The sequence below is a fragment of the Chelmon rostratus genome, chromosome 24 (assembly GCF_017976325.1).
Source record: "Chelmon rostratus isolate fCheRos1 chromosome 24, fCheRos1.pri, whole genome shotgun sequence".
In the NCBI taxonomy this organism is placed as follows: Eukaryota; Metazoa; Chordata; class Actinopteri; order Chaetodontiformes; family Chaetodontidae; genus Chelmon; species Chelmon rostratus.
Genome location: NC_055681.1, coordinates 7,591,767 through 7,618,971, shown reverse-complemented (window position 1 = coordinate 7,618,971; position 27,205 = coordinate 7,591,767). Strand labels below are relative to the sequence as shown.

At 40.1% G+C, this 27,205-nt stretch overlaps 1 protein-coding gene across 1 annotated transcript in view; it reads left to right on the top strand.

Annotated features, from left to right (window-relative positions):
- Nucleotides 1-27,205, top strand: part of ahr2 (aryl hydrocarbon receptor 2) — a 64,399-nt gene that overhangs the window by 10,005 nt on the left and 27,189 nt on the right. The window contains exon 2 of the mRNA XM_041966510.1: nt 1,296-1,483. Within this exon, the coding sequence (XP_041822444.1) occupies nt 1,296-1,483 (188 nt within the window). The remainder of the gene's footprint in view (nt 1-1,295; nt 1,484-27,205) is intronic.

The following is a 27,205-nucleotide window of genomic DNA, read 5'->3' as shown; positions in this document are numbered from 1 at the left end:
AGCACATTTTGGAAAAAAAGATCCTTACCTTTAGTTCATTCACACTCTCTGAAGTCAATAGGCTATTACAAATTAAAACTCTAAATAAATGTGACCCTCTGAATCACACTCAAATACTTCAACTGGACATAAATCCTCAGCTCCATCCTACTCTGGATCATTTTTGATGTTTTGTTTATCATGCCAAAGAGTGCTGACAGAAGTTGCTAGTTCAACATACAGGTGATAAACAAGTCCTGGAACAGGTGACATCAGGCTGCTGACCTGGTTCCCATGCCAACAGTGGATGGAGCAGATAGCTTGTTGCTATGCCGCTGGAGAGTGGAGGTAGTCTGTTATTTTCCACTCAGCAAACCTTTTATCTTTTGAAGACAGAGATTTTGATGAATTTTAATTGATTAGTGTGACTACGCGAAAAAAACAAGTGAAGACATTGAAGATTAAGAGTATATAGTTTAAGTCCCAAAATGTGGCATCACATTTCACAGATGAAACACTTTTGTGTCATAGGATAGTTGCACAAATCAGCTCTTATTTAGACATGCAGACAGATTAATGCTGTTTCCAGTATTTAAACACAAAGGCCTGATCAATTGCCAGCTGTATGTACGTTTCTCTCGTTAATTGCTGTTATGTGAATATGAGGAGCTGGTTAATTGGTTAAAGTGTAGTCACTGTTTTCATTAATGATATATGCAATTTTCAGAGTCTGACTGTTTCAAAAGAAACGTTCAAAAGCAAAGTTGAAATTACTTGTCAGTTAATCACAAGTGGATTAACATTAAATTAATTGGTTCTCCACTATTCTGATTGTTTAAATAATTTTGGGGTGCAATTCGCTGATTCCAGGTTGTCACATGTGAACATTTGCTATTTTTCTTTGTCTTAAACACTATAAATGGAATATCTGCAGGGTTTGAGCTGATCTTCATGAAACAAATTAGAAGATGATTGAAAATGAATAACTTAATTTGCTGTTGCAGGATGCAGACACACGTCAGCATACACAACACATTTAGCTTCAAGCTTGTTTGTAAAGTTAATCATGACCTTTCTGAATTTCAAACTCATGCTTTGACTCTCGTGGGAAACTGACCTTTTCAAAAAGTGAGATGAGGTTTGGCAAAAGTTTTTTCTTTTTGTTTGATTTTCCTCGCTTTTCTGTCCTTGTGTCTGCTTTTTATGAAGCTGTCCATTTAAATCACCATCCTAGTTACTTGCGTCTTACTCTTGTCTTTTGAAGATGTGAACCCTTGTTCCTTTGTTTTAATGTTGTCCTCTTTCTATCCCCACAGTCCTAAACCACCACCTCCTGATGGCACCAAGTCCAACCCCTCAAAACGGCACAGAGACCGGCTCAACAGCGAACTGGACAAACTCACCAGCCTGCTGCCCTTCACTGAGGAGGTCAGGGCTCGGCTGGACAAGCTGTCTGTGCTCCGCCTCAGCGTCGGGTATCTGAAGGTCAAGAGCTTCTTCAATGGTGAGAGCCGAAACTGTGAAATTTAATCATCAGCCACTTAATAGAATAGATACTGCTGTTTTTTGGCTGGCGAGTGACGCAAATCTACAAGCCACTACATGTTTTACTGCTTATTTTGTGCCCTAGAGACAGCTGGTCTGGTTCTTACTGGGGTTGTATGAGGCATTTTCCTTCTTCATGGTCCAGTCTCGGTGGTTCACGACTTCTGTCAATGTGATTTGGGTGCCAGTGCTCATGATGCCAATACAAATTGAATAAATTGCCATCACAGAGTTGCATTTCTAAAACTGGCTACATATTTAAACATATGTCATCTTTTAAGTTGTTATGGTGACCTTCAAAGCAAATCACTACCTGGTTACCAGTTAGTTGCCAGCAGTTACCAGCAGCAGAGCAACATGATCATTTGTGTCCACCTGATGAATGTAAGTCCAGTATTGACTCTGTGATAGCATAGCAGATGCTATGATATGCTAAGCTATGAGAGTGCTTCGAGAAAACCAGAACAGTTAAGTTGCAGATTCAGCTGATAATTCTGTGTAGGTTCATCACTGTACCTTTCACACTGTTACATTTTCACTTACACATTGTCATAATGAAAATGTCATAATGATGGTAGCTTTTAAGGGGGGGAAATTGTGTTTGAGTTGAGTGAGTTTGATGCACAAGGCTGTCATATTTATTTAGGGATGCTGGAGGAACAAGTGGGCACACATTTTTATTTGTAAATAATCAAGTTAGAATAAGTTTTTTTGGTCTGAATCATGTAGCTCTGCCCATCTTTTAGATTTTTTTCTGTGGATGCTTACATCTACTTCTTTCCTGTGGGGAAGGTAGTTCATGGAAACTCCATTAAAAGACACTCTACCAATCAAACACACTGCAGGAGAGTGAAAACAGTTTATTCTAAGCCTTTTTATAACCAGGTTTAGTCTCACTGAGTGCCCTAAACAAGACAGAAGCATGGATACAAACATAACAGCGTCGAACACCCTACATATATTTAGCTGTGAGCTGCAGAGACTGCAATCAAACTCATTCGTACCTTCCCCCTTCCAAAAAAGCACACAAGAAACCAGAAGTTAGAAAGGAAGGATAGCACCAAAGACAGTTGACAAATGCAGTAATCTAGGGAAATGGTTGAATATAGTAAATACAGGTTTCAACCTCGAATAGTGTGGAAGGAAGTAGAATCAATACTTTTCAAGTAACATTTGGGACTCAATTGAATTAACAGACAAAGCTTGCATGGTTACAAATCATTCCAGCCACCTGTTTGTTTTCCAGATGTTACTGTAAATCTTGATCAAACCAGAAAACTAAAAGAAATAGAGAACAAAACAGAGTTGCAAAGTGAAAGTATTTGTTTTTGTAGGAACCTGTAGCAAAAACACCTTCAAAAGCCAGACCTCTCCCTTTGAGTAGATTATTTATGAAAAAAAAAAATTCAGCCATATTTTTCTCAACATGACGCAGGGATATTTGATGCTCAGTGAGGTTTCTGTGAGGTTTAGCAATGTTGTGTCACATTTGATGCTAATACCATTGCTCAGGGAAACACTGGAGAAATGAACTGAGCTGCATGAAGCCAATGGCACCAACCAACAAACTATATGATCATTCGGACCGTCAGTGTAAATGTTAATTATCTAGTTTATTTTCTGTTGAATTGCATTGAATTGAACTGTTGAATTCTGAATGCAGCTTAGAAAATGAGAGGGTAGATGACTCGTTACCAATTGTTTACAAAACTAAACGCATTTCAAAATTTGCTGTGCTTCCAGGTTAGTTTCTGATCTGCTCCAATTAGGATGAGTAGATATTTACTGCTCTGTTAGTTAATTAAATCTGAGCATCCTTGACCATCATTTAACAAAGTTGTCTTCAGCTCTAATTGACACAAACAATTAATCTTCCCACACAAAGCAGTAAATAAGGTAATCAGAGCACAGATCCTATTTAGTCTGGTTGCGCATGAACTGATGAAGCCTGCTCGGATGAGAGGCGAAACGTCTTCTAAGACAAACTGACGAGGTCCAGTTGCGAACGATTGAGTGCCCTAAAGCTTACAATGACCTGGATGAATGAGAATATTCACAGGCATCCATTAAAAACGTCTGGTTATGTGTCTTAAATACTGGAATAATAAAACTGCTCTAGCGATCACTTTATTGGTTTGAGAATTAGGCCTTCAGTACTGGAATGAATGAGAGTTTTTGTTCTGAAGCACAGTTCAAGCTGCGAAGCGAGCCAGAATTCTCAGCTGCTGGCGAGCAATCAGCAAGGCATTGGCACTGACTATCAACCGTTTGTATCAACCCCCTGCAGACATGTTATGGTCTATTTGAGCTCTGAGGCAGTAAAAAAAACTGACTTATTGCCTCTTTAATATGTGTGTATCTGTAGAAACTGTTCTCATCAAAACAAAGGAGAGTTTCAGTCTTCTTTGTCCAACAGCCTTGACCTGTTGCCAAAGGAAACAGACAGCAGAGCCTGTTGCTGTGGAGGCATCAGTTATTTGGCAATCCTGGTCACTTAGAGTCGGCTGAACAAATGCATTTGGAGGCAGCGTCGGGAGTCTGGTTACTTTCAAACTACACTGTCGCTGGGGTTGTGTGTTCTAGCAGCTTCACTCAGCACTTTCATTTTGAAAGAAGATCAGAGAGGAGAGAGAGCTTTTGATCGAGATTCATCAGCTCAGGAACATGTTGACATGGTGTAGACTACGAACAGCATAAAGAACACAGCAGAGCTGAAAACAGTAGATTAGTTCATCAGAAAATTAATCAGCAACAATTATTGTTAGAAATAATCGTTAAAGGTCTTGAATAAAGCGAAAATGTTAAATACTTTTTGGGTCTTGTGTCTCAAAAGCCACCATTAGCTGCTTTTCTATGTTAGTTTTAATTGAATATCTTTGGTGTTTGGACATTTGAAGTTGTCACCTTCTCTAACTGATAGTGAAATACACTTGGTATACACTTGAAATACTGGTAAACAGTAAAGACAAGTGGCACTGTCAGGAATAAAATACGACGATAAATTATATGGACAAGTGTAAAAGAAAAGTACTGTATTGGCATATATGTTTTGGCTTAAGAAGCCAGTTTTAGGTTGAACACACCCCTTACATATTAAAAAATGCATTCAAACCCAGACACACACAGACACACTGTAGAAAGTGCAGTGAACACGAAAGACAGGGACCAGAATAAGTTGAAAAGTGACTATGTATAATTTCATGCAATAAATAGTTCACTATATTAGGGCATTTTTAACTTTATTCAATAGAGATAGTAGAGATACAAACAGGAAATGCAAAGAGAGATAGGTTGGACAAGGTGGAAGAAGTATTCAGATGCTTTTCTTCAGTAAAAGTGCCAAACTGCATTGTGAAAATACTCAAAGTACAAGTTAAGGTCCTGCACAGAAAAAACTACTGAAAGTACATAAGTATAAGGAGCAAAAAATATACCTAAAGTTCCAAATTTAAAAGTACTCAAAAAGAAAATGAAAAATGTTTTGTGCTGATATGCAGTAATAGAGTAAATGTAGTAATTTCCATCACTGTAGGGGGGTGACAGGCAGCAAAGGTACTCGACTGGAATCAATGTTGCAGTCACATGTCTTTATCACTTCAACATAAACCCCAGTTTAAATGCAAAGATCATGCTTTATGTTTTTCGTAATTTTCCTGATTTAAGATTTGACATCCTCTTTCGCAATTGCCAATAAGAAGCTCAGATAAGTCTGTTGTTTTTCAAACCAGGGAAACAGACGTCAACACAACCCATCTGAATCGCTTAGAACTTGGAGATGCGAATCAGAGATCTGCAGCCAGACTAGTGTGAGCCGGGGATAAGAAAAACCACAGCCATCTTTAATCTGATTCACCTGGTGCATAAACACCCCAGAAATACACAAATTAATCGTTATCTGACTTTCTTATAGCTTGCAAGCTACATATTGAAAATGATTTACTTCATGAAGTGTTTAGACAAGTTTTTATAATAGCCTCCACTTCTTCCCCCACCCCCATTGCCACCGCCACCCATTTCTTTGCTGCTGATCCATCATCTTCCCTCCCACTGAGCCCCACCCATTTCCTGTGGCGGCCCCAGCAGCACCCCGGGGCCCCTTTTCCTTCAACTGTTCAGCCTTTTCCTCAACGGCTCCTACGTCTAAACTTCACAGCTCCTCCAACCCCTCTGCCCCAACCTCCAGCCCCCTCCACCTCAAACAAACGCTGCAGGAGTCCAGTTTGTTGTTACAGCAGGGAGGCCTGTTCGCACGACAGGCCTGCACCAGGACAACTCAGGGCTTTATGCATTCATGAAACTCTCCAACACACATGCATGAAGGTCCCCCAATTTTACTTCTTCTTCCCTGCTTCAAAGGTTGACTTTTAGTGCATGCATCAGACTTCATTTGAAGTGCATGTGATGTATGTGATTATCTGCATCTAGGCTTTTTTAGGTATTAAACAGTCCTCATTAGTGTTGCTTTTAGGTTTTACTTTTTCATTATGTAATGACATGTTAGTTTGTCCACATTCAGATGAATCCAAAGCGAAATCTAGGATCTGTCTGCTTGACTGAAACCAGTTGTCCCTTAATTTCCTTGTACCTTTTTAGCCTTCTTCATTATTTTTTATAGTAAGATCACGTGAGTTGATTTTGAGGGCTTTTGCTTTCAGTATGTCATGCATTTTCTGTAGAAATAGGACATTTGGATGAGACAAAGCAAGCTAAATTACTCCTTGCTGTGAATGCATTTGCCAACATGTGTCAGCCTTGTAATAAACTGCCAAGTTCTCAGGTATAGGTTGTAAAATGGTATAGGTTTCAACGTAATAATGATAATAATAATTCTCTCACCATTATTTCTTTCTTTGTGTCTCTTTCTGTCTTTGCTTCTCTCTTTTTGAGAGATTGTGATAATAAAGCTTATTTGTATAAGTATCTTTTCAAAAATGAAACCCAATTTTATGAAGCACTTAAACAGTCAAATAAAAGCAGACAAAGTCAGGGCACCGCAAGATAAAAGGAAAACGACAGAGGAAATAATCGTGAAAACAATAAAATACAAGACAACATGTAACAGCAAGTCTATAAAATTAAGTTTTACAAGGTGATTTTTAAAGCTAACGCTGATGCAGCACAACTGCTTAAGTCAATTTTTCTGTTAAATTGAAGCTGTCGCTTCAACAAAGTGTGTGTGTGTCCCAAACCCAGCTGAAGCAGTAACTGGGAGTAAGGGAACCAAACCCAAGACTGGTTTTGATACCTGAATTCAAAGTATTCACTGATAACAAGTACTGATCCGATACCTGGCGTAGAGTGAAAAAAGGCGGTATAGACCATATTCTACGAAATCATGTTGGGAGAACAGGCTCAGACAGCAGGAAGTGGCTTTGATATTCTTAGCACTTGAGCCTAGACAGAGCTTGTCTACCCTTGGCATCTGAGTAAATAGGCATATTTTCCATGCAGAAGTATATGTGGACAAAGTCAACATTTAAAATCATCACACAGATGTTGCTCCATAGCCTCAGTTTCTTAAAACTTCTAACAATGGTGTAAAACCTGCACAGACATGAACATGTCGTTTGTTTGCTGTTTGGTGAAGCTGTCCGCAGGCTGCTCTGTGCTGCTGTGTGTGGCCTCTGTGCCGTCCAGACGCTGATGGCAGCAGGAGTTTCTCAATTAGATTATTCTTCATGAGGAATTTGGATGAACCACAAGACCTCCAAGGCTGAGAGAGCCTGGTGTTCACCAACAAAGACATGCTTCCTCCATATAAACACAGGCCAACCTTTTTATCTGCCATGATTGAGACTTGAAAACGAAAAAATATACATATCACCAGACAACAAGTTTTAGAGTTCAGTCGGACCTCTAAATGGATGCATGGACACCTGCCAAATGTTAAATGTACTGAGAAACAATATCCCAGACTTAGTGGTTGATTGTAGTACAAAAACATATTTACAACTGTGACCTCGTGATAAAATGTTTTGAGCACAGAAACAGTTTGTTGAGCCTCGGATGAAAGCATTGGTTAAATATTATCAAGTAGAAAGAGCCAAACTCATCACAAAGCAATGATGCAGGAATAATAAATCCTACCATTCTCCATGAGTAAAGGCAAGTAATATTTGGCGTCACTAAACTGCAAGCCTGCTGGTTACCCACATTTTTTTATTTAGTGATTCAGATCGGTCTCATGTTGTGCTGATTGTTCATTTCCTCTGTTGGAAAAACAGAAAATGGTGAACAAAGAGCATGAAAATGGCTACAAGCGTGGATGAGATCAACAGAACTGCACGCCTTGTTGTAAATCCATTTACAGAAAAGCAAGCATAAATCTGGTGTCCATCGTGGTTCACTTGAGGTGAAAACACCTCCTCTTACCAAAATGAACAAGACAACCTTTCTGATTATCAGGCTGCTTTAGCACGCAGAAATGCTCAAAACACAATTTCCTGCCTGATAATGAGTGAATATCTAGCAGTACGTTCTATATGATGCCTGAGTTTCTGCATTGAGCCTAGTCTATTTGTCATTTAATAAAACAAGGCAAAGATCTCTAGTAGTTATGCAATTTAATCAGGGAAATTTTAAACAAAATCACAAATCTAACCAGACAGTTGATGCTAACTTTGAAAATGTCACAAAAAGTGAGGGAAATATGTATGTCCAAGTTTTATTTCTTCAGACCTGCACTGACACCCGACACGGCTTCTTTTCTATGCACTCTACGTTACATTTTGGTTGTCAGACGTGGGAAGAGGAGTGAGTCCATTTGCCTGCTGAAACAGACATAGAGGCATTCACAGTTTCAAAAACAGACTGACTGTCTGTGGCCTTGGTGAATCCCTCATTGTGATTGCGGTGTTACCAAACACGCCAGTCAGAGTCTGTCTGATGGTGAATTTCCCAGCATGCCTCTCATTGAACAAAGGCGACCCGGGAGTGTAGAGGCTCATGGGAAGGCTAGGCCGGCGCGTCGCTAAAGCACGATGAGGCTGAGAAAAGAACGCTCTGTGTCTGTCCTATCGTCCCGTCTCTCCACCAGGGTCGAGCCGCAGGACGGGGCGGACGGGCCGATGGGAAATGCCCGGGGGATTGATCCCATGGCCCGCGCTCACAACACCGCCATTGTTCAACACTGTGAACATTTTCTGAACCAGACCTCCCTCATCTTCAGACACAGCTCTGTTTTCATGCTCGGTGTCTCCGTCTGGTTCCCTGTCTCTTCTTTCATTGTTTCTTCTTCTTTGCCTCTACTGGACTAAAAAAAATTATTTTTAACTTGCATGTATTAGAGATAATATAAGCTTTAAGTCGGACAGTAAAATGTTCCAGTGGCCTGTCACTTGAATTATTTTTAAATAAACATTAAATACACATTTGCTGTATTATTTTAAACCCATGGATGGATCGCTCTTGCACTATGCATAACGGGTCAGGGGGACTATGGTTGTGACTGGAAAGTCACTCAAAAGACCACAAAGAGACACAAAACAACTTCAGAGAGGGGCAAAACAAAGACAAAATGTTCACAAAGAAATGCATAAGGATGACATAAAGACACAATACCCACAGAGACACGTTCATCCATGCTTAAATAATAAGCTGTGGAGATTTCTGTTTCTTTGCATTTATCTTTATCTTCCATTGTTAAAAGTAGTGAAAACAAGAAGCTGCTGTATAGCAAACGAGTAGAAAAGATGAGGAAAACAATGTCATTTATCAAAACTAGTCTGAAAATAGCAGCACACAATGCAAGTCTAGCTATTTTCAATTCGTAATTTAAAATGTCACTGAAGACAATACTGCTTTCTTTTCTCAAGTTTTTCATTATTTCTGCTGTATCATTTGCATGGGAGGAGATGTTTACTTGGCTGACGATGGAAAAAGAAAGCTTTCCCACACCTGAGAGGTGGTGGAAATGACAGGAAACGAGAAATGAGAAAACAGCCACTGCAGTGTCTACACTCGCAGATCAGAAGTGCTTTATGTGAAGAGGCTAGATTTGAGACAAAGAAGTCTATTTGGCATCCGCGTTTTCTTTTTTTGTTCGTCACTGAAATACTTGCCCACAAAATAGTTGTTTCTGATGAAGGTCCTCTGTGATTCCTGAAATCTGGAGCAATGAATTTGAGGTTTCAACATTTTTCCAGAGTGGATGCGTTTGGTTTTTGGAGTGAAGTCTTCATTGTGCTGCTGATGAGGCCCCAGCAGAGGAGATTTCTGGCTGTGGAGAGCAGTAATTTGTGGTCTTATAATAGCTCGGCTGAACTTCCCTCCTCTGCTGGGCCTCAGGAAGCACACACACATACACACTCACATACATGCATGTATACACACTTGCTTTTTTCTTTGTTACACATTCAGTATTTTCTTGCGCTCAACACACACTCCCTTCCCCCTCCTCCTCCATGCGTTTTCCAGATGTGTTTCCAGTTTTTTCAGTCTCAGGCCTCAGTCAGTATTCCCAGCCGATTGAATCCACTAGTGGTTGTCGAGCTTCCTCTATCTGAACCCTGTGACCCTCCTCCCACCCCCCCGAACTCCAGCTTGACCTCTGACTTGTCTAGTGTTCAAGAATGGAGAAAGGTCAAAGGATCACTGTGTTGTAAGGGGGGCTATAGACTAAAGCATTTTGCCAGTAAGTGGAGAGTTTTGTCAACTACAGTTTCAAAGGTCAGGCATTAACCTTCAAATTCAAGGCAAAAAGTCTTTAAAGTCCTAAGAATAATCGCATCTATGACAACTTTTGAAAGCTCCAGAACAAGCATATAAGTGGACCTTGAGTGGAGGTTGATGTTACTGTTAACAGTTATTTCATGTTTCCACATCATACTTTTTCAAGTTGACCAGGATTGGCTTCCAAACTATTTGTGACATCACGAATCATGCTTGTTGGCTCGCAGTGAACTTGAAAACAGCATTCTTATGTGGTGCTCTGCACATACATCTACATAAATCTGATGATTTAATTTTGAAACAACATCTGAGAAATTCCCACATCAAAATTACAGTGTGTAGATTACACACATGTGCATTTGCAGGATGCGCAAACAGTTTATCTCTAACCAGCCAAACTACAAGTAGAATACTTTTTAAGACTGATGAAAAGGAATCATGTGGGTGTCAACTTTTGAACATGCTGTCCCTGCCTCTCGACTTCTTCCCTCTTCTGATTTTTTTTTTGACTGACAAGCCGATGCAAGGTGTTGACAGATACAAACCGGTGTTGGCGTTCGCTGTTGTGGTTGTTACACAATGACAATTTACAATGATAAGTAAAGCAAAAAATAAAAAAAGGGTCCCATAACACAAGTAAGCCTTGCTGCAGATTCACTGTTTGGCAGGACTCCCGAGCCGGGAAACCGCCATCAGGAAACAGATGCCTGGTTTAACTGTGTTTTGTGGGACCTGCCTGTGTCCTGAGGCAAAACAAGGCAAACTGAAGTGCTGCTGTAGAACTAAATCAAGGATGGGGTGTTGGGCAGGGAAAGTTTTTTTGTGTCTCAAATCACAGGATTCACGCTGGTTATGGAGCTCCTGGAATATTAGGGACTTTTAGAGATGCATTACAGTGAGGTCAGAGGTCAGAAGTAATTTCCCTGCTGGCAGACATGAGTAGATTTAGGAAAATCTTGAAAAAACTTGATTTTGGATGACCGCCATTACTGTAAAGAGTGTCCAGCCCATGTTGTTCTTGTATTGTGGTTTTGGCCTCTTAAAATAAACAATTAATAAAAACATTTTCATAATTGCTTTTTTTTAAAGGGACATTCATTGTAATGCTGAAATGATCACTCAATCAATTGATTGGTCAATAGACAGAAAATGAATCCCTTTTAATAATTGTATAATCATTTAGAAATAAATAAAGGGACTTTCCAGTTTCTGAAAGCAACTTCTTTCTTTTTATATTTGTTTTTGACATAAGAACTGAGTACTTTGTTGATTTTAAGGCTGTTTTTAGAAAAAAAAACAAGCTATTTGAAGTCTGGGAACTTGTTACAGGCGTTTTTCCACTATTTGCAGACTTTTGTTAGACTTAATGATTAACAGGTTATTTAAAAAAAATGATTAATAATAAACCAGCGACGAAAGTAATTGTTCTGTAGTTTTGGTTGGCCCCATTACGAAGTTTTTCGAACCATCAGCATCCTTCCAGTCATTTAAGAGGCTTGATATTGCAGCCACATTTCGATTTCCCCCAAAAATTTCATAGTTAGTTTTTGTCGTTTTTATCCAGCATATCCATTTTTCAATGCAGACGAACAAGATTAAGAGAAGAAAGAAAGAGAGTGAACTGAATTGTGTCGGTGGAGTTTGAACATCAATATTTGTATTGGCAGGAAAGACAAAGTCCAACAGAGAGTTGCAGTTTAAAACACTGCAACAAACCGGTTCTGTCAACACAGAATAAAGTAAACTAGAACAGAACAGAAGGGAGGGAAGATGAGGGAACAAGTCAGGATGGGACATGTGACAGATGAGCCAATCAGACCAGAACGGTGGTTGTTATCAATGATTTAATGTCTTGGAGTTGTGAAGTGAAGAGAAATGTCGTTTTAGGGGAGTGTTGTTGTGGCATAAATTCTGGAATATGTCCAGGAAAGGTCCTGGAATAAGTCCTGGGATGTCTCCAATGTGTCCAGTGTGATAACATCGGACCTGCAGACCCTCTGCATGGAGGATCGCAGTCAAAACACAGCAGACAGGCAGTCATGTAGAAACCTGCCCAGGCATCTGGGGAAGACCAGAGTGTGTGTGTCTGTAAATGTGTGCACCTGTGTGTATGTATGCGTGTGCAGATATCAGCAGAAACATGCAGGCACTGAGTTGTACCTAGCACTGCTTTTAGATTCACTGCTTCATATTTTCTTTTTACTTTCCTTTGTTAACTTTTGATCTACTGTTACTCTTCTTTTACATCTTTTATCTATGCATTTAACTTCATCTCCTTCCAGTTGGTATGCACGCACTCAAACCAGACTCAGTGTCTTTTTTCAGCAACCACAATGACTGATTTGTGACATAATTTATCGACTGATCATTTTTGAGGCTGTTTGGTTTATCATTGAGGAGTGCAGTCGACAGCTTTTAGATTATATTTCACAAAAATAAGACAACATACCCAATCTGAAACATAACAAGTCAAGAAACATATGACTAAATAACATCAGTTTTCTTGGCATAATCAGATATTATAGACTGTATGAGTACTACTAACTCTGACACACATGTTTCTCTATGCATGCCTGCGTGAATAAAACAAATACTTACATTTGTCCTTGTTATGCCTTCTAACGCGGCAGTGACTTCCTGTTTACATAGATGATTGCTCCTGATTGGACAGCGCTACAGTTTTAATAATGCAACCTGATTCTGTAAATCACCAGTTTGAAAGTAGCTGGTAGTTATTGATAGCAGATGCAACCCAGTCCTGACCACAGCTCCCTGGAATTGTGGGTAATGGAGTCCTCTACAGTCAAACCATTTCCTCTCCCTGCTGTTTGGAGAAGCGAGTGCTCCTCTAACTTTTTCTCTTTTTCCAAAAATAACAAGCTTGGAGGAATCATCTGATGTCAGACTGGATACATTTTGTTTGATGACCACCTGATCTCATTTTACTCAAAAATAACTACAGGCTACAGGACATGTGAGCACAGGAATAAACCAGAATATACGGAGGGGAAGCAAATGTATACAGTGACCACTCTTGTATATATTTGCTTAGACCAGACAGTTTTAAGAAACATCCCTGTATCCCTTTACATCCATTACAGTCCAGGTCACTGTGGCAGCATGCCAGGCATCACTAATCAATCACACATGGCTGTCTCTTTTCATCACAGTGTCCTACTCTGCTATCAGTGACATCATCTGTTACTGGTAGGTGTACTTTGTTTTCGTGCCACGATGTTGTTTCTGTGCCGAGCTCTTTTCCTCATGTAGACAACAATCATAAAGCTGGCAAACAATGAAACAACCCCCTTTGCTTTCATCTGTCCGCTCCCCGTCAGTGACTAAACACTTACTCAGTTTTTTACCCAGAATTCTCAGCTCCAAACGCAGCGTGTGTTTTCATGTCCAACACCTGTCAGGTCCACTTTTTAATGATTAATAGCTCTAGGGGAGACCATGAGGAGTAGTAGTAGTAAAATCTGGTTATGTTTAAGTTTGTCATCATGTTTTTGTTTCTGTTGTTCACTCAAGGTGAGATGCTTCTCCTGAGCCACATCGAGATTTGTATCACCACTATGCAAATTGGTGATTTGAATGGTTGTCTGGCTCAGCTGTCCTCACAAACCTCGCGCAAACATCTGAACAACAAACACAGAGTGATGAAAAATGTGTGGTAGTTGAAAGGAAACTGACTTTTGTTAACATGTGACAGCTACAAGGCAAGCATGCAGTGTCACAACACAGCAGCTGCCAGTCAATGATCAGCACACCTTCAGTCAGACAGGAGGAGCAATTTAATGAAAGGAAACATGCCGAAATGAAAACAAGCTTACTCTCTGCGCTTAATGGTTCATTGTTTGTTTCTTAGTCAGACATTTTGCTCCTAAATGAGCTGCTGAAGCTCTCTGAACCTGCTTTAAGGTTCAGTTAAAGTTAGATAATGTTAAATGCAATTTAATCTATAGGTGAAAATAAAGCTTAAAAAGGCCACAAGCTTTAGCTTAAACCTAAACTGATGCGTGCAAATTCTGAACAATGGTCATAGCACCAATCAAACTCAGCAGCTTATAACAGTGAAGTTTGTACCCATGTAAGTGTCTAGTTTTTAGTGAAAGTAGCAACCCCAAACCACAGAGCATCTTTCAACAAAAACCTTGATATACTGAAACCCAGTCCTCTCAGTAAGACAGCAAAAGCACATTTTGTACACATGGTAGTTAACAGTCTGCTTCACAGAAGACATTCAGCGTCAAAATAAATGGCATGAAATGAACAAAATGGTAGATTTACAAAGATAAACTGAGAAAACGTCAGGAATATAAAACAGCAGGAAAAGTGAAAGAGTCAAAGTTATGGAAGGGATTTTAAAGATCAGCCCAGAGTTTAATGAAAAGCAGCACATAAATTCACTTTGGTCTGTGCTTTGGCCTGACATGCAGCTTTGCCTGGAACTCGATGCAGAGCTCCACGTGCTTCTCAGTGAATCGGGGGAAACCTGTAAAACACGTTGACTAATCTCTCCTCTGTGTCTTACAGGAAGTAATGTTTGTCAGAGGAAGTCAGGGCGGGAGGAAGCGCCTGGGGCGAAGTCGTGGTGGAGAGAAAGGTGTCTGCTAACCTCTGATCCAGCCACAGCTAGTGCAAACGAGGCTAAACAGGGCTAGGATTAACCAAAAAGACAGGCATTGTTATTTTTAAAAAGGACAGGACATAATGTGCTCTCAGCCTGCGGTTTTATGTGACTGTTGCTTTTCTCTTAGCAAGATATATCGTGGTCCAAATGTGCTCAAAATAGAAAGCAAATATCAAGCAAAAGTTGCCAGAATGCCAGTAGGGAACCAAGTGTAAAAACAAAACTGAACATTTAGGATCTGCTTGCCCTCTAAAAGCCAAGAGCCTGCAGGATTTCTCTGCAATCACACACGACAGCAGCTGATTTCAATCTTCACCACAGCTTCGGCCCGAGAGCAGCAGCTAATTAATGAAATGAGCCTCTGGTTGTGGTGATTCTTTGGGAGTGAAAACCAGCAGACTCAGACTCTGACCCAGCTGCTGCACATGAGTGCTGACATTTTGTGATTTAAATGTTTTCTTGCATGTCATTGTGCTTTCTGTTGCGCCTGTAGCAGCAGACAAAAAAGAGGAAAGCATCAATAGTCGACACTGCCGAGCTGAGGAATAGTCTTTGTTGTCTTGACCCCAAAATCTGACATGTTCTGCCTCTTACCTACAGCAAGAGGTGTCCAGCTCCACCAATATTACTAGAAGTGATCACATTTTTATGAAATATATGTCTCTTCTGGGAATATAAACTGATGCACTTCAGCAGACATCAAATGCCACATATATAGATGGCAAGGCGACTGTTTATGCCGTCATCCAGTGACTAATTTGGTGACTAATTTAACCACAAGATGAGACGCATCAGTCACATCGCAAGTTAACTTTGTGGTAATTACCCAGGGCAACATGTTTTGATGCCCGCATTTTCTGAGATACAAGCTGTCACTGCTGGTTAGCTGTTGTTTTTCTAAATTCTTTTACTCTAACTCTCTCCTGTCTGCATCATGACGACTCTATATGTTCTGAGGTTTTCAGGTTATAGTTAATTCGAAGTTATTTCAAAGGGAAATTCCAGTATTTTCTTTTTTTTACCTTATTCTCATAAATGTGGCTGTTGTGACTATGGCTCACGGTGACTTTGTCATCATCACCTCTGCTGCAGAAATTAGGAAAACATGACTCGAGCAGTGTCAGTCTTCCAAAACAAATAAATGAACTTATATACAAATGAACTTACATAAATATTTTGTACACTTGTCTGTGAGTCATGGAAGTAAATGACCCTCCTGGATTGGCTATTGCAGCTAGAGCAACTGCACAGGACTCTACATGTGTTTGAACTGATGCAAAATAAGTTGATTTGGTTATTAGGTTGTTTCAGGGGGGTGAGAATATGATTTAAGGTCATTGTGACGTCAGTTAAAGTTCACTATCAGGGAACTTTTTCAGGGATATTCAGGGAGATTTTCTCACTGACCACATTCGTATTTGTTGAGTCATCAGCCGGTTTCATCCTTAATTCAAGGGGTTTTCCTGTTGTTTCAATTCTTTTGAGGCAACTGTATGAGGAGGATTCATTATTGCTCCTGTAGTTCAAAGCAAATGCCAGTCTTCTCTGACTATCCAGAACCCTTTTTTAAAAGAGTGTTGCAGTGCAAACATTTCCAGAGTCAGGATACAGTTACTAAGCTGTCATGATCTCATTTTCCTCAGAGGAACAAGCTGCTTCCTGACTTCACTTCCCTTTTATCAACCCAAATCTGTCGGTCAAAGTTAGCGTCTGCTTTCATTCGATAATCTGTGAGCTGTTGATGGATGTCCCTTATATAACGAGATGGTCCTGCCAAGCGCTTTGATCGGTCAGAGACGTCCTCCAACAATGACGATAATTCACAGAATGCAGTTCTTGCAGTAACAGGGGAGCTTTTTATCAATCTTGATTAGTTTCTCTTGCCTTTTAAATGTTTTTATGTTTTTGTCATTGCTGAAGGGAAAACTTTCCAGCCAATGCACATGCTGGTTGTGTTGTTGATGTCAGACTACCTCTGAGGATGTTTTTAATTAAGATTTAACTGGACCACAAATCACTGGCTTAGGTGTAGTCTCAGAGGGCAGCTGGTAGCCTGGTAGCCCACCTGGTGGAGCTTGTACCATGTATCAATGCTGAGTCCTGACCACAGCAGCCCAGACTCTACCCAGCCTGAGGCCTTTTGCTGCCTGCCATCACCTCTCTCTGCCCTGCCTTTCCTGTCTCTCTCCAGCTGTCACTAACAATAAAGCAGAAACACCAAAAAAAAAAAAAAATCTTTCAGAGGCCATCTTGAAGCTATTTAAGCGATTGTGTTTTACGTCATGCCGTTGTGTGAAGCATTCAGCCATGCATCATCTTTTATTGCTTTTACATCAGAACCAGAATCAGTTTAACGAACAGTTTCATTTCAACACACTTCTTCAGCATATTGAGAACAAAAAAACCTGCAAATAAACACAGAGCGATACCATAAAAATACAGGTAAAGCGACAGATAAGCTTGTAGTCAACCAAAGAAAAGAAAAAGTTAGGTACAGGGCGCTTGCCCGTTACGAAATTGTTTTTCACATCGTTATTTTATACTGAAATGATAACAACAGAGCTAACCAGTGTGCAGCTGCTCAAATTCAAACGATTTCCAGAAATAGAGATATATCCTGGTGATCCCAACCTAAGAACTATTGAGGAATATGCAAAATGATAATAATTGTTATTGTTTTGAGCTAATTGCAGATAAGGTGATGACTTCAATGCTTCCACGATGCCAATTTATTTCCCTTCTTTCTGCTTTTCAGCAGACACGTTCCAACATTGTTTTGAGTTGTCTTACCAGCATTTTTGGTGATTTACCGACGTGTTGAAAACAAGTCTGCAGCTCATTTATGATTGATGTGAACAGACACTCTGTGGCTCTGCTTGTTTTAATTAAGAGCAGCTGCATCCAGTGGACGTCGCTTTAAAATAATTCAAATCAACAATCTGAGAAAAACGAATGACTTTTTGCTTGAACACACGAAGGCCATAACATGGCACAGGGTCTTAAGTAGCACAAAATATATCACTGCATTTGGACTGTAGCCAGCGAGCGAGCTAACAGAAGCTGTTGCTTAGGTCTGTTTTTCCTGGATGTTTTGATTTGTCAGATAAATGATGACACTGAGCTTACGGTGACAGTGTTTCCTGCTGTATTTTATAGTGGATATCAGCCACTTCACTAACATCATTCAATTTTTTCACAACTTTAGAGAAAAAGAACAAGAGCTATTTCAAAACATCATAAAATGCCAGTCCAAGGCCACTGAACTCAAAATATGTTGTCTTTACTATCATGTTAAGACAAGAAAAAGACAGGAAAGCACATTTTACAAAAAAAAAAGAAAGTTTTAATTTAGATTTGTGGCATTTTTTGCTGAAATGATTAATTGATTATTACTAAATTCATTTGAAGTTAATTTTCTCTTGATGGACTAATTGTTGCTGCTCTCCATGCTGTATTTTCACTGAGCGTGGCGAATGTTTCGACTGTAATCCACCAGCAACTTTGATCCTGAGAAGGGACCCGGCGGGAAGCGGTTTACGATTTGGCTTTAAATTTGTGTAATTCAAGTGTTCAAGTGCAAAGTTGCTCTACTGACTGTGATTCCGAAAGATGCATGGTTCCCAGCATTTTGAGAATACGTTTAAACTCCTCTATGTCTTGACTCTTCCTCATGGCAAGGAAGAAATCGGCAGCTGTCAGAGGTCGCCACCTGTTTTTCAATTCTATGTTTGGGTTCCTTTGCGTTCAGATGATCTCAAGTCGCTACACAGCCATAAATCCCACCACACCATGTGTAGAAACAAGTGGCTGCTGAACTGTAGCGTTGAATATTTTAACCTCCTAACCTCAACACTGTGCTGCACTCACTGATGGTCCATCCACCACTTTCTCCACCCTTAAATCGCTTCTCTGTCCTGTAGAAAATGAATCCTGGGTATGTGGAGACATTTATTATAACTCTGTGTCTTTTATTCACAAATAATTGGCATTAATCAGCCAATCAGGAGCGAGTATCAAACAAACAGTAGCAATAAATGTGTGATATTAACGTTGGGAGTGCGCTGGTGCCCGCTGCGGAGGCTTGGGACTCCCCTTGCACTCGCTGCACGTCTGGAGCTGCAGCAGCACTGTTGTTTTAATGACAGGGAAGTGAGTTTGGTTAGATCTTTATGGTGGAAAATTACTGGCAGCCTCTCAGCCCCGCCCCTCTCCTTGTGAATGAGAGTTTACACAGGCAGCAAGGCAAGTATGTGTGGATCATTAAGGAAACAAGAAGCTGCCAAACAGCCAAAAGACGGTTTGGTGCAGTAGGAACTTGATCTGCTGTTCAACACAACGTGATATCTCCAGTAACAGCTTCTCTTCTATTATAGATGAGAAAACAGAGATAAACAAAAGTAAACTGATCAATTGTTCGCGTCTTTCTCCTTGGTGCCTTTTGTCTGCATGAAAGTTTTTACATTTTGGTATTTATGAGCCTTTTTCAACATGGCGGTCTTGTTTGGTGCTGCAGGAACTTGACGTGCTGTTAGACAAAATATAGTTTCTTCAGTAACAGTCTATTTTCAATTATAGATTTCAGTCTGGCAGAGAGAGGCAGAGACAAGCAGAATAACAAGAGTAATTAAATGTTTCTCCCCTCTCCTCTCCTGTCATCTCCGTCTCACTTTTAAGATTTTTTTTGACATTTATGAGTTTTTTTCAGGCTTGTTTGGTGCAGCAGCAACTTTATTTGAGTTGCTTTTTAAACATTTGAGAAAAACAGAGGTCAGTAAAACAAGAATAACCCTACTTGTATTTATCATGGTTTCTTTTTGTCTACACGTCTCTTTTCTGAGTCAGCTTCAACAGCAGAAACTTAACAAACTGAAATAATAACACCAACACTGGATTCTCCTGGAATTGGTTGGTAACCCAGTGGTTTTCTATTCCCATGGCTACTGGATAAAGGTAACCCAGTGTTGCGTCGTTGCTATATTGACCCAGATTATGTGGAATTATATGCATTTCAAGATCAAGTCTTTCCAGATGAGATTTTCAACACAGTACATGATGCAAGGAACACAGCACAAACAAGTTAAACTAACCCATACTCATCGGCTCGTTGTTTCACACTCATCATCTCACATGCCTTTCTGGCTTTTTCAACACAGTGGTCTAATTAGGTTTTCAACAACCCAGACTAATAAATGGTAATGACACCAGATCTTCATGTTCTCTGACTCTGGAAATTTGATCTGCGACAAGGCAGACCACACAGATTATACTGGTGATGAGCTACAGTAATCGGCTGCTCGCATCGCCCTACGTCTACCATCGTCTCTCACTGTTTTTCATCTTTTTTTGTCTTCAGAGACACTTGAAGCCAAACTGAAATGAAAAAAAAAGCCTGTCGGAGCAGATCGCCCTAAATCCCCCTCCCACCTCCATCTTTCCCAGCTGTCTCCGCAGCCGTTTCTGGGAATATTTTTAATCTCTGAAATCAAAGTTGTGTAATTGATAGGTATATGTGCCACAAGGGAAGGCAAGATGGTTAAAAGCAAAACGGCCTGCTGGCCAAGCCTGCATCGCCATCTGAACAGCTCTATTATTTTGTTCTGTTTTGTCATGTTTTTGCGTCAGTGTCTCTCAGAAAACTCCTTGTCTGTGATCGGACGCCAGGAAAGTTTAAAACAAAAAGAAAAGAAAAATAACTGTCCCCCAGAGCAGAAAGGTGTGATGGAAGATGGCGAAAAGATTCAGAATCGCTTTTATCTAACTGAACGCAAAGGAAGCTGTCTTGTGAAATCTCCACAAAGGCATTTTGACATCATGCAGAGTTTCACAACAGACAGCCTGCAGTGCTCATACTTCAACCCAGTAGTTTTACTTTGAACTTAATCTGTTTTCACTTCTCTTGTTTTACTTTGAAAAGCATTTTCAGTCACATCGATGTCTAAATGTTTTCACAGTTTCTCATTAACTTAAACAGTGACATTCAGTGCTTGAATTTGTCCTGACATTTTTCTTTATATTAGTCTGGCTGAGGCTAAGCTCATTGGAAAGTTGTAAAAATCAGTGTATAACACTGGGTGTGACAGTCCCTAACAGACCATCAGTTCACACTTGTGGTTCTGTCTGTAGTAGGACTGCAGCTAACCATTACTTTTATGGAGTAATCTGAGAATTTTTATTTTTTATTTATTGATTAAGTGTTTAGTCAATGAAAAAAGTGTCCTGGAGGCTAAGGTTCTTCATCTGACTAACAGTCTGAAACCTGCAATGCCCATTATTTTTCTGTTGACTGACTAATTGAGTAATGGTTCCAGCTTTGGCTATCGTGTAGGAAGGTGTTGTTTCTTCTACATGATGGTCGATTGCTACTTGTTCTGTTCTGTTGATGAGCCCACTACGTCTCCTATCTGGGAACTTTGGTGTCCCAGATTTGTCAACATCTCTATCTTCCTGTCTTCCTGGTTGATTTTGTCGGGCAAGTTCAGCCAAAGACAATGGCAGCTTCAGAGGGAGAGCAGGGGCTGTATTCACAAAACATCCTGTGGCTAAAAGGAGCTCCAGGCTGTCTGCCTAAATGCCTAAAAATAAGGTGCAAGTCAGTGCTAACTTTAAGACCCCTATTGCGTAGTTCACACAGAATTTTTGTTCTAAAAGTAGCTCCTGACACTGCAGTCATTTTAACACAAGCTCACAACCGCTTATAGCAGATTTGTGACAACAGCTTGGACAGCAGCCGTATTGGAAAATTGGACTGTGGAACTGCTCGAACTGCAGACCAGCGACCAAAATTTCACAACATCAACATTTTGTATTTTTACTTGACAAGGGTGATCAGAATTGCCGCCGATTAACATCCTGTGCTGCTTATTTGAGCAAATCCGTCTCTGTTTGACAGGTGTGGTGAGCTGCAACCAAACTCTCCAACTGAAAGCTGCTATGTGGAAACACCATCAGCATGAGTTGACAGCTGGCCTCGACTTTAGCACCAACTGTCACCGCTGAGTTACATTTCTCTGTTAGACTTGAGCCAAGTCACTGAGTGCTTCAATCCAAATGCTTAGTCAGGAAATTAAACTAATTAAAACACAAACACACACTCTAGGTATTAGTGATACAGCTGTAGAGGTGTGTGTGTGTGTATGTGTGCATTCATGTGTGTGAGATGGTTTATCGTAGATAATCCCAGCTGTAGGTGTTGGCATGTTGCTGCAGGATCCACCGTGACACTTAAAATCAACATCAACATGCGGATTATCACAGTTTTCTTAACCAGAAAAGTATGATCGATAGCTGAAACTAAATTCACATAACGGAGCTTCAACCATTGTTCACTTTCAATTTGACGCCTTCAATTAAATGAGTGAATCTTGCAAAGTTAAATAAAGTTAGTAAACCCTCTGATAAAACAGAAAGAAATGACTTTCATTCTACAACACACTGAAATTAGTAGAACCTGGACATTATAATACCAATGAAAATTACACAGAAGAGCAAAAGGGAAGAAAATCACCATCTTATACCTAAAATAACTGAGAAAGGAACTTTTTTTACATTTAAGTGCAATAAAGTCCTTAAAAAGCAAATCAGTATCAAGGAAATATCTCAACTTGATTAACTGATAGGTTGATCGACAGAAAATTAATTGACAATTCTGCTAATTGATTAAAAATCGAAGTACTTTTTCACCTGCTGAAACGTGAATATTTGCAAGTTTTCTTAGTCTACTCTGATAGTAAACTGAATCTTTTTGGGGTTTTGCACAAAACAAGACATTTAAATATGTCAGCCTGTACTCTGGAAAGGTGTGAGGGTCGTTTTTCACCACTTTTTAGACTAAACAATTAGTCAAGGAAATCATTGCCCGACTACAATTTCACTTTTTGCAGGAATTTTTGAGCCATTTCAGGTGGATCTCTCTAGGAATACTGCAGCACTGTTTGATCAGGAAGTCCATCTGGATACACCAGAGAAATGAGCTCATGTCTCGTGTTCACGCTGCAAATCGTTCGGCCTCTGTCCCGGTTTTAAACGTCGTTGTAGCGCTGCTCCACTTGTTTACATACTTGAGCTCCTGCAGATGAAAGAGGAGCCGGCGCCTCCTTCCAGCTGGTTCAGACATGTCGGCAAACTGGCCCTCCTCGCCGCCGGGCCCAAACACCAAAACAATGGCTCTGGTTGTGTAATCACTCTGCACTGTGCTGGAGAGGGCTGCGTTAACCCTTTAGCATCCAGGAAACAACGCACATGTTCGAAATAAACACTGACTGTGCAAAACAGATGTCGTATATTTGGGATTGTAGGTTTTATATATGTAAGGTTTGACACTGCAGAAAAAAAATTATGGAAATTAATGGAAAACATCACACTTTTGGATTTCCAGTGTAGTTCCACCTGTTGTGGGAATTTTAGTTAAGATTCCTAAATTTACAACTGTCATTTAGTCCTGCATTGAGTCTTCAAGTCTTTTCTTTCTTTAAAACCTGAAAATATTTGCCACTATCATGATATAATTCCACATTTCAACAAAAATACAGGATGTCAACTTCCTGAAAATTACCCCTGAAGCTGAAACTGGAGCTGCTTGTATTGTATGCATTGGCCTGTCCTTGTTTAAGTTTACCTTACAGTGTCCTGCACCTGGAACCAGAATGGCCTGGACAGGCACACAAATATCTTTTACCTGCATGCATAAAACCAATTCGCTTTCATTCAGAAATCATTACCTTCACTCTTGTGCAGTTTTCACTGGTAAATTTAGATTTCCTGGCTAATAAAACCTCAAAGAGATGTTGAGATATCTGTGAAGATGAATCCTGAATAAAAGAAACTCTTTTGATTCTTGTGGGGAAGTACAGTATGTTTTCTCTTTCCCCTCTTTCACATGGCTGTCAGAGGTCAGGGTCTTGAGTGAATCGGGGTTGCTAACCTGGTTTAGGTTGATTTGTTTTGCAGCAAAGGAGGAAGAGCCTGAATACATCATCAAATTAGACCAAAATGACTTAGCTGTTAGTTGCATGCACACAGGCTGCAGGGCAATCACATGCATAAACTAGTCACCACCCCTCCAACTGTTTAAAGGTAGCTTATCATGTGTTTCTTATTGGGCTTCATGTAGCAGCAGCTGACGGATCTCTTGAAGCGATCAGCGTCCATGTGCACGGCAGTCCTCCACTGAATATTTTTAGCCATGGGTGGTTTATATTTAGGTGCCAAATAAAACCTGTCGCCCTCCCCGGCGATGCTGGAAGGGAAGGCGAGAGATTCCCAACGAGCAGATCCGGTGTCTCATATTAGATCCAGTCTCTCTTGTTAGATTTTTGGCAAATGTGCCAAGAGATACCATCCGAAAACTAATCTAAATAGATAGTTGTTGTTTCATGTATATATTCAGACATTTTCAACAAAGATACAAAAACATTTTTGATTCCAGCTTCAAAGATCATTAAAAAGTGATGTTGTTCATTCTACCGCATAATTTATACAATTTGCCATTTGAATGAAAAATATGGCACCCACATAAATATAGTCAAAGGAGAAAAACATGACAGATTATTTAGACACATCTACCAGCTGCAGCCAATTTTCATTTGTAATTTATCACGTAGGCAAAATAAATAAAGCGAAATACGAATCTAAATAAGCGGCAAGTTGTTTTGTTAATCGAGATTTCGGTAGTTGATGAGCTAAAGTTTTGATGTGAGTAAGTTGTAAAATGTTCCCATCACAAGTTCCTAAAAGTCGAGTTTTTGTTTTGTCCAACCAACAGTGCAAAAAAAGCAGAATCATCTGGGACCAGTGGGAGTTTTTTGTTTGTTTGTTTGTTTTTTAACCACAGATTGATTCCTTGAGTGAGTAATCCTTTAATCGACTAATTGTTGCACCTCTTGTGAGAATTATTAAATTAAAATCACAGTGTGAGATCAACTGACAATATTTATGAGACGCCGCAAACAAACAGGATCACCACATAGAGCTTCACAGACACTGGAGAAAAGATAAAAGCGGGAAGAGGGAAAAAAAAGTGTGGCTGAAGGAAAACAGGGCCAGAGGGTGAATTCACATGAATGAATGCAGAGTGGAGTGAAAGCTGAGAAACAGCTGAGAGACAAACTGCAGGGAGGGACACGAGGAGAGAGGATGAGTAAAGGGTTGAAGTAGTACTGAGCGTTTTAGTGCAGATGTCCCTGCCGTGGCTGCTCTCTACTCCCCTCTGGGCAGGACTGGCATGGCTTCTTTTCTATTTGCGATTTTTGATTTTTAGCAGTGATGGAATGGGTTACATTATCAAAACCCCGTTTTTGTACTATTTCTCAGCCTGTACACCCATTGCATGTACAGTATTTACATTCTGTGGCTGCCTTCCTTTTCACTCATTTTCATTTCCTCAGTTCCCACTCAGGATTCAAACTGCACACAGAAAGTCATAGGAAATGATGCATGCACAGATTCCATGTGCTGCAGAAGATAAAATCCCATGCATGCTCACATTTCAAGTGCATGTCACATGTCGTGACCTTGTTATTGACGTTGTCCACTGTCTTCTTTAGTTTTCATCGTTAAAGGGATGTTTGGTTAGCTGCGCTGTAAACAGACCACTTGCTCAAAGCACTTGTGCTGCCCCTGGTGGTCAGTAAGAGTGTTGAGCTATTTAATTAAAACATACCTGCCACAGTAACCACAAGTACTGCCAAAGCAACCATGATGCTGTAGGGTTGAAAAAAGTGAGCAATTAAATCGATTTTGAAAATAGCCAGCATCGATTAGTTGGGTCGATGTTATGATACACTGGACATACTGCGGCAATGTCTCCTAAGGTGACCAATACTGCGCCTTGTGGAGCTCACGTGATGAATTGCAGGAAATGATGGCGTCTACTATATATCATAACATTATACAGAGAAAAATTCCCAAAAATCATTGAGAAATTAACTGCTGATGAAAAGAATTGATAATTGTAGCCCTTGTAATGATTAGAGAGGAACCGAACTGAGCACATTTATTGTGGACTGTGGTGCATCTAAGACAGACTGGCATCTTTTCAGTTTGCATTTGATAGATATGACAGCTTTAATTTACTTAATGATAGATATGACAGCTTCTCCTTAAAATCCATAACGATATCCTCCCTCACCTGACAATAAAAACCCCATACTAGTCCTCCTAGACCTTACAGCAGCATTTGATACAGTTGATCACTCCATTCTCATCTCCGTCAGCTCTCGTCATACCTCAGAAACAGGTCTCTCTCTGTTATGATTGGAGAACTCTCATCCTCCTGTGCCCCCCTCTCCTGTGGCGTCCCTCAGGGTTCCATTCTCGGCCCTCTTCTTTTTACCCTTTATCTACTGCCTCTTGGAAAGATCATTTCCACTCATAATCTTCACTTTCACTGTTATGTTGATGACATTCAGTTTTATCACTTGAACCAGTCTAAAATGGAATGTATTGTCTTTGGTACCTCTGATGTATGTGAAAATGTGATTAGTAACTGTGATTCTTCTTCCTTTGCCTCTCTTCTTAAACCTGCTGTAAGGAACTTGGGAGTTATTTTGCCCCCTGGTCTACGTTTTGACCAGCAGATTGACTCTGTAGTGAAGCTGAGTTTCTTGCAACTACGTCTTTTAACTAAAGTTAAGCCCTTCCTCAACAGGAACGATCTTGAAATGGCTATCCATGCTTTTATCAGTTCTAGGTTAGATTACTGTAATTCCTTGTACTTCGGCATCAAGCAATCTTCTCTCTCTTGCCTTCAATTGGTACAAAATGCTGCAGCACGTGTTTGTTTTTAAAGCTATCCACAGTATTGCTCCTGAGTATCTGTCTTATTGTATAAAGCTTAGAAGTCACTGTGGAGCCCTCCGGTCCTCAGAACAGCCCCTGTTAGAGGTTCCTTTTTCTAATTTTAAACAGTATGGGGATGGTGCTTTCTCGATAGCGGCCCCGAAATTGTGGAACTCCCTTCCCCCTGAATTGCATTCTATTAATGACTTGGCACTTTTTAAATCACATCTTGAAATTCATTTATTTAGACTGGCTTTTAATATTGTGTAACTTTTACCCTTTGATATGCATTTTACTGTTTTTTTTTTTTTTTTGCTTTGTATCTTTTGTAATTTCTCTGTAAAGCACTTCGATCATCTGTCTGATGTTGTAAGGTGCTATATAAATATATTATTATTATTATTATATTATTATTATTAATTAAACTCCAGAACAAATGCCGCCGAAATGTGCAGTTTCGGGTAAAACCTCACCAGTCTCCAAAGACTTGTTGACGGAAAACAAGATTTCCTATGCCGTCCCAGGCCAAAAAGACGCCCCACCCCCATTTTTTTTTTTCCTTTTTTCAACCACCAGTGTTTACTGACAGTACAGGCATAAAGT